Source organism: Sylvia atricapilla, chromosome 3 (assembly GCF_009819655.1).
Source record: "Sylvia atricapilla isolate bSylAtr1 chromosome 3, bSylAtr1.pri, whole genome shotgun sequence".
Classification (NCBI taxonomy): domain Eukaryota; kingdom Metazoa; phylum Chordata; class Aves; order Passeriformes; family Sylviidae; genus Sylvia; species Sylvia atricapilla.
The window spans coordinates 43,683,013-43,696,769 of record NC_089142.1 but is presented as its reverse complement, the minus strand read 5'-3'; the positions used below and the strand labels follow the sequence as shown (position 1 = coordinate 43,696,769).

Genomic DNA, 13,757 nt, shown 5'->3' with positions numbered 1-13,757 from the left:
CCTCAGAGAGGCAGGAGAAAAAGTTTCTTCCCTGCTTGCTGCTGCTCTGGTTTGTTGTTTTTTTGGGTTTTTTTTCCTTTTCAATTCCCAGTGGGGTGATTTGCTCATGAAAGTACACAGCATTTTTTTGTCAAACCAACAGATCTAGGATTTTGTATGTCACATGTCCAACTTTGGCAATACGAAAAACCACATTTGTTTAAAAGACATTGGTACATAAAACACATTTACTGAAACCCTAATCTTAGGTTCTTAAAACAGATGTGCAGAAAAAAATATCTACAAAGAATGGCCATAAAACAAAAAATAAAAACATTTAAAGTAAAAATTACAATGAATTTTTCCAGTCATTGTAAACATTTTCCTAATTATTGCTTTTAGAATGATTAATTGCATAATAAATTATGAAGTACTATCATTGAAAAAATAATTATGGATAGATGATTGTCTCTTAGTAACTGGCGAGGCAATGCACAGTCCTTTGCCCCTTTTTATGCCCTGAGAAAACAGTAACTTTGGAGTTCCTTCTTTCAGCTGGAGAGCGTAGGGAGACTACTGTAAGCCAAGATTGCTTTGCAGCATTGAAACTATGTACAAGCAACTGCTACAGGCACCCTGACTTGCCAAGTCATAAATAAAAAAAATCACTTTGCCAAAAAGTCTTAAGGGTCCATTGGTTCAATTGTTTCTTGCTTGACCTTTACAGGTAACAGAGGTAGTGGGTGACCGTGAGGCAACTTCATAACTGACATATCTGACGACTCGTAAAGGTTGCATCCTGAGGAGATAAGCCCATTTCCCAGGTTCCTCTGTAGAGAGACTTTCAGATTAGATCCTTCCATTTCCCTCCTGAGCATGGTCAGTATATCCTTCTCCACGATCGATGTTAAGTCGATATTGTCCTCCACTTCTTCCAGCTTGTCAGCATTGTCACTGATGTCGAACTTCTCGATCTCCTCATTGATTCTGTTCAGGTCCTCCATGGAGAGGCCGGAGGCCGGGGCGACGGGGCAGTTGCCCTTCAGATGGACCTGGAGGCTGCAGAGGTGAATGTAGCTCTTGTGGCAGTGGATGCATTTATGGGGGCGTTCCCGGGTGTGGAGACGCTTGTGCAGCTTCAGGTGCACAAACTGGGTGAATTTGGCTGGGCAGAGCTTGCACTGGTAAGGCTTCTCTCCAGAGTGGAGCCGCAGGTGGGTTTTGAGATTGCTGGTGCTGCTGAACCGCTTGTGACAAACCTAATGTGGGGGGCGGCAGAGAAACAGTGAATGAGTGGGAGGCAGTTTTATGGTTTAAATCACAGACACCTAGGAGGAGATGGCAGGATGAAGCAGCAGCTTTCTATATCTTCACACTTTCTCACAAAGGGAAAAAAATCCCCACCTTTTTATTTAAATATTGGTGAATGTCATTTTGAGTGTGGCTGATGACAAAACTGTGTATCAGGCAGATGTTGCTCTAGCAGGCTGCAGGCAATCGTGCTGTCTCACAGATGCTGCTGCACCAGGGCTGGGCCGGGCTGTGGTGCAGATTTTGGCCCTGAGCAGTCAAGGGTTTGTCCCTCAGCCCTCCCTGCACACTGTAGGGGGTGTGCAAAGCCCTGCCGTCCCTTCGGCCTCAGAAGGAATCATCTCTTGTTTCTCTGTGTTACATACCTGACACTCGTGGGGTTTTTCTCCTGTGTGTACCAGATAGTGCTTCTGGAGGTGAGCCAGCTGTGTGAAGCCCTTATTACAAGTCTGGCATTTAAATGGTCTCTCGCCACTGTGTACTCGGAGGTGCACCTAGGGAGAGACAAAGCAATTAACAATTTGCAGTTTCCAGTACTACAACAAAAGTGCTTTCAGATGTTTCCTAAAGTCAGCGGAAGAGTCTCATTGCCAAAATACAATGTTATCTAGTTAATTAGGTGGCGTCAGTATTAAAATACACAACCACGCTTTCTTGCTGGGGGAATGCTGTATTAAGCCCAGACGCATAAACAGCCTAACAAGCAAGGGAGGCCTGACCCGGCTTTTCCTCGAAAACCTACAGGGAGAAATCTGAGCCTTCAGAGAAGGCTCCTGTCTTATTCCCTGCTGCCTACCTTCAGATTGGAGAGCTGGCCAAAGGTCTTGGAGCAAACATTGCATTCGTACTTGATCTTCCCATTCTGCTTTTTCAGTGGGTATGGGAGGGTTTTGTACCCGGTCACATTCCTCTTACTTTTAATGAGATTCATGGCTTCTTCACCACCGGTGGCAGCCAACACCACTGAGGTAGGTTTAGGTTGCATTATGTGTTCCGAACTGGCTGCTGTACCAGCGGTGGGGGACCCACTGGTAGGGCTGCATGGCTTGTCCTTCATGCTGGCAGCAGCGCCCGTGATAGAGAAGGCACTGTTGGGTGCTGGTATGAGGAAGTCTCTCGGATGGTCAGGCTGCAGCAGTCGACGGCCTCCTTCACTGGGCAGTGAGCTGGGGAGCGTGGTGGGGTTGAGCATGTGATGGGAAAGGCTACCTCCGCTGAGCAGGTTGCCATAAAGAGGGTACATCCTTGGGAAGAGATTGAAATTGTTGATGCCGTTGATATTGTTCAAAGCGCTCAGGTTATTACAGCTCATATTGAATGGAGGTAACAGGAATTTGGGGTAATGGGGGTTATAGGATGGTAGAAAGGCAGGTGAGAGGTGGCCAGGGGGTGCATATCCAGGATAAGACCCCAATCCTTCTGAGCCATATGATCCGTTCAAGTAAGAGTATGGCTCTCTGTGCTCTTGGGAAGTAGGTGCCAGAGGCGAAACTGTGACCCCTGGACTACTGTGAGGGCTTGAACTTTTTAAACTTTGGTCTGGGCTGCTCCTCCCGGAAGGACTTGGTGTAGTAGATGCCTGGATGGGCGAGTGAGTAATGTAGCTGGGTCTGTCCATGCCATATGCTAAGGAAGCTTTCAGATAGTCTTCTGGAATGTGAGGTCGGATCGGGTAGACAACTCGAGGGAAGAAACACCTCTCCGGGCTATAGTTCTTACGTAAATCATCCAAGTCTTTTTCTGGAGTAACTGGTGAAATGTTGGTCTGAAAGAAGTCTTTTCCTTTAGGAGGATTGGATTCCATTTTCAGGATTTCTTTCACACTGTGCTCCTTCTTTGGGACGCTTTTCTGATAAAGCTCATCTTTATCAGCGCTGTGCTGCTTTGGATTAACGTGGGTTTGTGCTGCAATACAAAAACAAGATAATGATTATTTAGATATGTCATGGGCATTATCTCTTTTCAAAACAGAATCTAACCCCTACAAGTTTAGTGGGAGGGAAGGGCTACTCTCAGAGATGAGCAATCATTCAGCTTGCCAGAAAACTAATTGTTGTGTGAAGAAATGCCTGCTGGTATTAGATGCTAATAAAAAGCATTGCTAATTTAAGAGATACCGACCAGTACATAGAGATCTGGATGACGATGCATTTGCAGAGTGCCAGCCTCCAATCTGCAAACTGATTTCACCTTTCTTCACCCTTAAATTTGCCTAGCTTCGCTGTCAAATACCTCTTTAAGCAGCATTTCTAATAAATGTGGTAACGAGCATTTGTTCACAATACAGGTTTAACTGAAGGACTTTGCAGAACACAAGCTCCCAGAAATGTTCCTCAGTAAAATAACAAGGCATGACAAATCGGGTTTTGCCAAACCACAGCAGTCACTTCACCAGCCAGTTCAATTACTTACAGTACCAAAAAAACCATGGCTGGCTAGGATGAAAGCCTTCTTCAAAGAGAAGGTATTCTCCATCAGTAAACAGATCATTACTCATTAAATATACTGCTTAGGAACATCTACAACAAAGCAGACTATTTACTGCAGATTTCTGTGGCATTCAGTCTATGCGAAACTCCTCTGCTTACAGCTGTATTTTATAAAAAAAATGCTGAAGCAAAGCAAAAGAAAGCAAGACTGGTTGGCTCCAGCTTAAGTTGAAATGTGCTTTAAAAAAAGGGGAAAAGAAATATGTATTTAGAAGGAAATAGAAGCTAACATACATTCATCTCAGTTCAACACATACTCTATTTGTATTCAAAGACCTTGCTGTCTGGACATAATACAATCATAACAGCACACTGAAAGATGACTTCAGTAGAAAAAACAAATCTGCCTTTATCCTTGTTACATGATCTTGATTACTTGTAAGATATTTTATTATGAGGGGAAAAACTACAAGAAGGTTTCATAATCGTAATTAGTTACTGCAAGGCTTTCCATCAGTAGGTACAAGCCAACACCAGTAGGTATGTGACTCAAAACCACTCCAATCCATTAGAAGCATTTCTGCTTCCATGACTGACTGTTCACTATCTGAGGTGAGAAACAGTTATTTCTGATTTCTGGAGGATCATCTGAAACAAGTGAGGAACGTGAGAACAAGCAATGACCACACTGCTTTCAACACAAATTCTTTGCTTCGCTATTCACTACCCTGATGAAATCTATCATTTGGCAACATTACCCTATAAGGCAAAGAAACAGCCATTTATTAAACGTATCCAAGAAAACAGCTGCTTTCAAAGCAGCTACTTGCTCCTACTTACAGCAACCCACTTTACAGTAGCATCCTTTTTGAAATGGCATTAGACTAGTAACAAGGAAATTTAGTTTGAGATTTTTGAGTATTTGTATATTTTCAAGCTCCAATGAAATGCAATTGAACACAGTTTAGTTCAATTAAAATGTCTATGATAAAACTTAAAAGGTGTTGTACAGCAAGCATGTGCACGCAAAAGCACACAGATAGCTTCCCAATTACTTCTCTTGGTGTCCAAAGTTTAATGCAGAGCTGTATCAAAAATAAAGTAATAACACACTGTGTTTCCTGACTTTAAAAAACATCTACCTTCTTTGGTCATTTTGTCTGTACTCCTGGACTGGTAACCCATTTTCTAAATGTCAACCAGCTTTTTGGGTATAGCACAGAGGTCCTACTAGGTTCAAGAAGCTCCACAATGGCACTGTGGCTATTATCTGTATCTTCTTATCAGCTGCCTTTCACCACAGCAGTGTCTCAGAGCAAACATTCCTGGTGACACTATCAGCATGGGGAAGTATCAAGACCAGGCAGTATTGAAAACTGGACAGAGGGGTGGAGGCAGGACTTGTGAAGCCTTGCAGGAGGAAAAATAAATAAATACCACCTTATCAGGCCCATATCAGTTTCTCAGTGGGGTCTGTCAAGCAGGAAGTTCAAATTGACACTTTTCTCTTTTAAAGAAAAAAATCGAGGGGAAGGGGGAAGGGAAGGAGAAATGCTGGTGGTGCTGGAAAAGTGATAGAGAAACTGGGGCCACTTCAGCTGGAGAAACAGCTCCCACTCTCAGTCACAAGGTTAAACAAGAGGCTGGGGATGTACGTGCCTTATGTGCAGGAGCAAGCCCAGGAACAACAGAAAGGAAGCTCGTGCAGAGATCGTAACTTTCTTTGTGCAACAATCCCATGTTCTCTCTTGATGACTGAATTATCTCTGACTAAAGATAATTGCTCTTTTCTTCCCTTCTGAATTTTACCAGTTAAGCTGTCCCTCCTACTAATTTCCATGTGTAGACAGAAGTTGTGATATTTAAAGATTATTTTTCAAGTCTAACTGTGACAGCTCTCTTTAGTTTGCAAGCTATCTTTGGTCCATAAATCCCCTCTTGGATTTTTCCCTAATTACCTGAGCACAAGGGACACTTGGGAACACCAGAAATATCAAAACATAAACAAGCATGTCAGCACTGCGTAAAATAAGAAAAGGTAATGTCCGGGACCAAGGAGAGGTTCTTAAGTTTTATACTGAAGGTGGATTTAAACCAGGGCTGAAACTGATTGAGAGGTTTACAACCTTTCTTGTTGCTCTTTAAGGAGCCATGCTTCAAAGTCAAAGAGATATATTTCTTATAAATGGATTTTTTTGAACTTGTGATCTTAGATTTAAGTTTTTGCCGATCAGAATGTTTCCTTTTCACTCCTGAAATGCATTTCTCCCCCCCCACTCCCATACACACACACACACATATATATATATATATATATACAGTAAAAACACATATACGGACATACTCTTCCAAGATCTGTCTAGTTTCTGTGGTCAGAGAGACACACAGAAAAGAGATTCACGACAAAACAAGAATGGTCCAGCTCTATTTTTAAGTTACCGATTGGGGGGGGGGGGGGGGGGGGGAGAAAGGAAAAAACCTCAGATGTGCCTCTGGAGGAGCCTGATCCACTTCTAACTGAGGTCAACATATTATTTGCTCAGATCTGAGACTAGTCAGTGCACGCAAGAAAAAAAGGGACAAAACTCCTGCTACTTTTAAGTATTATTAAAACTTGAGTGAAGGAGCTGCCTGAAGTCACTCCAATGTGGGTGTTCCAGCTACAGACTGCTGCAGAACTATAGACTGGCTCTTGGTTCCTGTGATCTGAGCTGTAGCCTGAGAAACATTTCATAAAAACAATGATCTGTTCTTTTCTAAAAACTTGAAAAACGGTTGTAGGCAGACAGTAATTTCATTAGTAATTTCTGGAGTGAGATGGTACCGAACACTTCGAGTGGTGGAGCTTAATTATGCCAATTCACATTTTCGATCTAAATTAAGCATCTCTTTTGCTAGTAGAAAGAGAACCTCGAAGTTGTGAAGCGGGCAAAACAAAGACTGTTTCCACTCAAAATGAGAACAGAGACCAACATTTAGAAGTACATAATTTGATCATCTGTTTTCTAAATGTGTCCGTGGCAGTGTGACATGCCTTTGAAAACTTTTTGCTCAGAGAAGGTCTTTCTGGGAGCCTTCAAATAATTCTCAATATTGAGACAACCCCCAAATTCTGATTTTGTGAAGACAACCTCTCATATCATTTAAAAATCATTTTCCTGAGCCCTTTTGAACATTCCAGGAGGCATTTTTTTAAGCAAGTGCAGATGTTTCCTCTCAACCCAAACACAAAAGCTTCAAAACCAGAAAGTGAAACTGCCCATAAACAAAAGGGAAAGCAAGCTACATGGCTGAGCTAATGGTCAGCATGTCAGGGCCAGCAGGAAGAAGAGTAAATTGCATTTAAGAAAAAAGCATTAAAAAGTTAACCTTCACAGAATCAGAAACATTTTAAATAATGTCTTGTTAAACCTGTTAATGAAACAGAAGGATTGCCAAGTATTTTGTAAATAAGCAAATTATCTTTCCCCGGCTTGAACTTTTTTCTGAAGCTTGACCAAAAGATGTCACCTGCCTGTACTTGACTGAGGAGACAAACATGACACGAGCAGCAGGAAGTTGCATCATATGATTGCAAAATATGAACATTATTATCAAATAGTCATGTCCTGAGTCAATGCAATTGTTCGGAGTTTGCTGGGTTTTTGTTGTTTGGTTTTGGTTTTTTTTTTTTTAACTGTTACCTTCTCCACTCCTCCACCCCAAAATAAAGCTCCCATGTTGAGGTAAGAATGAAATTCTAAACCTTTTGGAACCGCCAAAACAAATTTACTCAGTGTGTGCTAAGTAAAATAACACAGACTAAAAGACAATCTGAAGGAGCAGTTGAATGTGGTTAAGCACATTTAACAAATTAGTGAAAATTTATTTTTAGCAGAATACAAAAATCTTTGCCACCATACTTAAAACTATTTACTGGACAATGGCACCATCTGAAGGTGACATCTCAAATCTTGACAGAAAACATCAGAGGCCTCAAAACAGGCAGGAAGGGAACAACACTTGAGTTTCCAGCACTGGGAAAATGTGGAGTCTTGCCTCTACCACTGTTGTGCAACTCTTTGCAGGCACTTCAACATCCCATTTGAGGTTATGTAGCTCCACTCAGAGCTAATCATGGCCATGAAGGTAGGTGTGTGCTCCAGCGTCTAAAGGACTGGGTCAAAGGCCCAGTTCAGGAAAACACAGAGGACAGGGTTAAACCCACAACTAAGGACATGCCTAATTGCTGTCTTGCATCTGGATGCTTTCCTTCTGCGGCACGAATGAACTAATGCTGGGGAAGTTACCTTTAATTTGAAAGTTTGCTGTTACAGAGGCAGGTAGATGTTACATTGGGTGTGTAAATACATTTATGCTCTAAAGTGGTAATTCTCTCATTTTTGAGGCCACTAATTACAGGAAATAAAGCCAGAGAAATTCCCTCATACATTTTTCCCTGGAGGCCCATCCTGCTCTGGTGCTTAAAGAGGAACTAAGGTGCTGAACTCTAAGGCTGTGATGCCCAAACCCTTGAGGCACTTAAAGCAGCTGCCTACATTTTAAGTTGGCAACACTGGAAGGTCTCTGTAGGTGTCTGTCCCAGGTGCCCTCTCCTGTGCTGGGCAGCCAGCCAAGGTACGACTATTCCAAAGCCTCCCACGGGCACCAGTGGGCACTGCACACCCAAGACACAGTGAAGGGACAGATCTGGGTGCAACACACCACGGCCACTGGCTGCCTCCTGCCCACAGCAGTGTGTATCCCATGGGATGAGGCCCTGACTTCAGCCTGCCTCTTGGGACCCAGATCCCAACTTTCCCTCCCTCCCTCTTCAGCGGGTGCCAAAACCAGCAACCACGAGCTGGGAGAGGTGATGATGCACCCCTGCTCTTCTGAGGGAAGCCATACCACTTTAAACACCAAATTATTAGCAATCTATTCAGCTGGAGAGGACTTCCCTGACTTCCTAGCAGGTTGGGAGGGGGTGTTGGGGTGGGGTCCCCTCAAGCAAGGCTGTGTTCAGATGTTTTGCTGGGCCAAAGCCTCATGTCTGTCGCAGGTGCAGGGTGCCAGAAAACTGGGGACAAACCCTCTGCACTGCACTCATGGATGAGTGCCGTGCCAGGGTACCTTGGGCAGCCTTTGTGACAGAGAGAGAGAGAGGCTGGAGAGGCAGCACGATGCTCTCTAATTTTAGATTTAACTAGCAGCCTGGGAGAAAGGAGCAGAAGAAAGCTAAACAGTGCTGGCATTCACGGTAAACTCATCTGGTTCCAGCACTAACGCTGGAAAAACCACCCCTGATTGCACCATTGCTACAGGGACTTTGGCAAATAAGGATCTTGGGGAGACTTTTTGATTTTTCTTCCACACTTTTCAAAGGCTAACTTTAGAAAACCTCAATCCTTATGGGACCTGTAGGGGTTTTGGCCCATCTGCAGGCTTTAGGCCTGAATGTGCTGCTCACAAGAATAACGGGAAAAGAAAAAAAAGTGAAGAGTTTTTCTCATTTTCTGAATTATTATTTTCTTTATGTGGAAAGAGCTAACATGAAGTTTCTAAATGGTTTAAATGCAATTATCTTAAAAAAGAGAAGAATGTCTATTTCAAACTCAGCATCTGGAAATATAGCAAATATTAAGGCTGAACTACAAAACTGTGGCTCAAGTTCCCATTTCTTTAAACCCTTGTGTTGAACTTACTATTTTTACTAAAATCAGTTATTCTACCATGTCCAGACACCCTTAGCTTTGACCTGATTAAGAGTAACCAGACAGAGTAAGAAACACTTTACAAATACATTAATTGCTACTTCTGCAAGGAAGCCTAAGGTGCCAGAAGATGCAGGAAACTAATCCTGTGTTTGTGTATCCTCCTAGCTAGTGGCCAAATGTGCCTGACTAGATTTTAGCAAACTCTTCGTCCACCAGAGCCCTACATGCTGTTGCCTCATCTCACCTGCAGGTCTCACTGAAAAGCCAACAGTTCATTTTACCAGGAAATAAAACTGCACAGAGAGTGGTGAAATGACATACGTACAAAGACGACAGAATCAGTGAGATAGTTTCTGAACAAAGAATATAGCTGCATAAGACATTCCCTCCCTCTCTTCTCTCTGTCCTTAGGAGACAACGAGTTTTCTTCTATTAATTTGTAGGGAAAGAAAAAAAGCTTGTGAAAGGGTGACACCCAGAGAGTACAGATGTACTTTTGATTAATCTGAATGTGTGATATAATTTTTATAATACGGGATGACAGTTCTAATGATTCCCAAAGCAACATTGATACTTTATAACCCATTCCTTGTTGCCAAATAACCATAAGTAAGTTTTCTTTAATTAAAAAAACAAACAAACCAACAAACCCTCAAAACCAAAAAAACCCAAAACTGCTTGCAGTTTTTCCTTCAAGTTTCAGTGTAGTCACTGAAGGACAGAAGAGTACTCTGCTCTATGTTAGAGCAGCAGCAGGGGAAGCAGCCTAAGAGTCCACTGAGAAATCAGCAAGAATCTGTCCTTCTCTAGAAGGGGCTCTGGGTGAGGCGTCAGGCAGTGATTAAGTGAGAAGTAAAGCACCAAGGCTGGAAATAATCAGAAACCACAGAGGAACACAAACTCCTGGAAACACCTCTTCCCTTTGCTACCAGTGCTATTATTTTTGAACAGAAAATGAAAGCTGCAATATAAAGTCAGAAATGGGGACAAAGTACACTGGGCTTAAAACACAAGTAACCAGATGAGAAGACCACAGGTTTGCTCCCATAAGATAAGTAAGTGTAGATGCAAGGCTCAAAGTACATTATGCAGTAAACATGTATTTTGTCAGACACCTAGACAGAGTCATGGCACATTGCCACTTCCTGGTACAGTGAGGGCAGCCCTTTGGGAGCATGACTGGACAGCCTCCAGTATATGCTACCAAAGCAGACTTTTGCTCAACACACTGTGAGATCTAAAACTGGAAAGTCTGAGAGTCAACCAAACAGCTATGGTTAGGAAGACAGAGGGCAGGTTGTCTGTCCAGAATTTCATCAGATAAGACTCAGATTGTAAACAAGCAACTGCTCAAATTTTAGATTCTCTTTCTATTTGAACAGGCACAGGGAACTCATTCTCTTGTGTTGGGATTTTTAATTCCCCTTTTCCACTCCAAGCTACCTCCTGTGACACAACAGATGATGCAGCTGTGTAATTATACAACTTATTATTAGACTGTATAGGCAGAAGAGACATTACTAGCATTCCTTGTTTATACTGTAATCCACTTACTGAGGTTCATCATTGTCAGCTCTCTGGAGGGGGGATAGTGCAGCCTCTCTGCGAAGTCTCGGCAATACCACACAAGCAGCTCTTGGTTGGCAGGGATGGGCTTGATGGTATAGAAGTAGATGTTCATTCCATTCTGACAAGCAGCCAAGTTCTGCTCCTGAACAGAGTAGCCAGGGTTTACATAACGCATCCAGTTGCTCTTGTCCTCATTAAATCCATCAATGAAGTGGTGAAGTTCACCACTTGAATAGATCTGGAACAGAGAGGAAGTGCTTATGAATATATATACATATATATATATAGGCACAATACGCAACAGGTACGCACAGAGTCCATCAGGGAAAAGTGATAAGCTCCCTTGTTTTTTTTTTAAGATGAGCATGTATTACTGAAATAAGACTTCAAGCTGTGTTCCTGCCTTTCCAACAATGACATCCTCTGAGTTAAGGTATTTAAAGGCAAGTCCACAGTGACCTTTTCCATTTAATCTTAGCCTGTGTCTCTGCTAGCTTGGCAAAACAAGACCCAAAATCTGAAATGCAGAGTACTCTCTCTCTGTGAACAGTCTACCTTAGAGTCCTTTTCCTGGTGCTCTGATCAACAAGTGGGTGATGCTGATGACTGCAGGTCTGAGTGCATGCTTGCATTAATGCTTTGAGTCACCTGTGTATAAGACTGGCTGGCTGTGCTACGTCAGAGTTCTTCTCTTCTGGCCTCTTTCTATGGCCTCTGTACTTGCAGTTTCCTACCACCTCCACCCAAAGGTTTAAACTATGCAAACATTCTCCACCCCCCAGTCCTAAAGCAACACTTGCTCATAGCTGAACTGTAACCCTTTTGTAGGAAGGCTGGGTGAGGCAAAGATGAAAATCACCTGCCATAACCGAAGGAAGACCTGGAGAGGGATTAGCCCATGAGATGTCACTTTTCCTACCAAGGGACATGTTCTGACTTGTCCACAGAGGGGCAAGAAAACATGAATCTGAAAACTGCTCAGCAGTTTCGGGGAAAAGAAGTTCCCATCACTGACACAGAACCTACTGTTTCTTGAAATGGTAAGCATAAGAGAAATATATATTAAAAAAAAAAAAATCAAGAGAAATCCAGGAAACACACTTGTAAAAAAGACACTGCTTACTCTCAAGGGGAACTAGCTCCGTGCTGGATGAAATGGGGTTCCTGGTTTTCTGGAAACAGATGACCAGGCAAAAGCCAGACCTTCAAGTGGGAGCAGCCTGCACCAGCAACGCACCTCGCTGAGCAGGAAATGCTTTTCCAAAGGGGAGAGAGAGCTTATCTCAGGGAGAAAACACTCCACAGGCTGTTGTTCCTGCCCGAGTGCCCTCTCCACTGTCTCTCGCACCTCCCTGGCCGGCCGGGACCCTCCCGTGCTCCCCGGAGCCCGGCGGGCGCAGAGGGGAGGCGGCCTGGCCCTTTAACGCGGGCCGTAAACACCAGAATCACTTTCTTTAAGAGTAACTTCCTGTAAACTGAGAAGGGGGAAATACATGTGGCCTCATCAAAGCAGCTTGCGAGAGATTTTGCGGTGTGTTTGTTATGAGAAAATGGAAGGGAGCCGGGCGAGTTGTGCTGCATCAAGAGGAGCCTTCGGGTTTCTCTGCTCACCCCGGCTCGCAAACTTCCAGGAACGCGGGGCTCTGGCGCTTGACGCCTGCCACCACTTCCCAAACCAGCTCCCACGTCAGGGCCACGGCTCCGACTCCCCGGCAGAGGCACCCACCAGCTCCCACCGATTCTGGGGAAGGCGCGCCCAGATGTGCTGAGTCACGGCGCGCTTCCCAGAAATGAGGCGGCCCCGCTCCCCTGGCGCGGGCAGCGTCCCCGGGCGCCCAGCAGATGTTCCCGCTCCTGCCAGCGAGCCCAGGATGCCTTTAGTAACATGTGGGAAGTTATCTCCCACAATTTCCTTTGCATATGCAAGCCTATGTCAGACCCCTAGGAAGGAATTAATTTTAAGTGCAGCAGTCTGTCTTGAACGAATCAAGAGATTATAACAGGGAATTTAATGATGCTTAGATGGCTCTTAGGATATTATTTCTGAGGATCCCTCCGCATTAAGGCTTAAAATCACATCATAAGAATGATGTCATCTTTCTGACTGCAGTGTAGGAATGAAGTCCTGCAGGATGGTTATCAGCCCCTCTTCCCTGTGTCTGCTGTCTTACCAACAACCGGTGGGGTCAGCCTACTGGTCTCTTCCTAGACTGGACACAAGCTCCCAAAAAGTTCAGCAAAAAGAAACATTCTGTGGCCTTATTAATGTGAAAACAATCGCCTGTTCTGTAAAAACACTTATGCAAATAACTGCCTGTGCAGTGCCGTATTACATCGTACAAAGACGATCTGAGAAAACCAAAATGATTCAATTAGGTAGGAAGAAAGGGGTGTGGGGAATGCTGGTGCATGCCCTGGGTTTCACCTGGATATGAGGTTGGGATATTACTAAGGCAGGGAGGCACCCGAGCACAGAGGCTTGGACACAGTCCCAAATCCACGGATTTAGACACAACCTACACAGCTAGAAGGCAGCAAAACAAATCCATGAAATGAGATGGGGCTGAAGGAATGTTCTCTAGCAATTAATAAGGTGTCTGTAAGAAAAATGAGGATTATGTCAACTGATAAACTGGCAGCACAGACTGCCCAAGCCAAAACATATTGGCTGCTGCTCTCTTCCAGCTTATACTATGGAGTTCAAATTAGGCACCACCTCTGCTGTTTGTTTCTTTTCCCTTTGCTAAGATCTATGAGCTGCTCTTTTAAACAA

At 43.7% G+C, this 13,757-nt stretch overlaps 1 protein-coding gene across 3 annotated transcripts in view; it reads right to left on the bottom strand.

Moving 5' to 3' along the window:
* Positions 1 to 213: 213 nt before the first annotated feature.
* Positions 214 to 13,757, bottom strand: part of PRDM1 (PR/SET domain 1) — a 31,295-nt gene continuing 17,751 nt past the window's right edge. For all 3 annotated transcript variants that reach the window (XM_066315202.1, XM_066315203.1, XM_066315200.1), the window contains 4 exons: positions 10,970 to 11,222; positions 2,087 to 3,195; positions 1,656 to 1,784; positions 214 to 1,238 (listed from right to left, as the gene is read on the bottom strand). In XM_066315202.1, the coding sequence (XP_066171299.1) occupies positions 663 to 1,238; positions 1,656 to 1,784; positions 2,087 to 3,195; positions 10,970 to 11,222 (2,067 nt within the window). In that variant the 3' untranslated portion in view covers positions 214 to 662. The remainder of the gene's footprint in view (positions 1,239 to 1,655; positions 1,785 to 2,086; positions 3,196 to 10,969; positions 11,223 to 13,757) is intronic.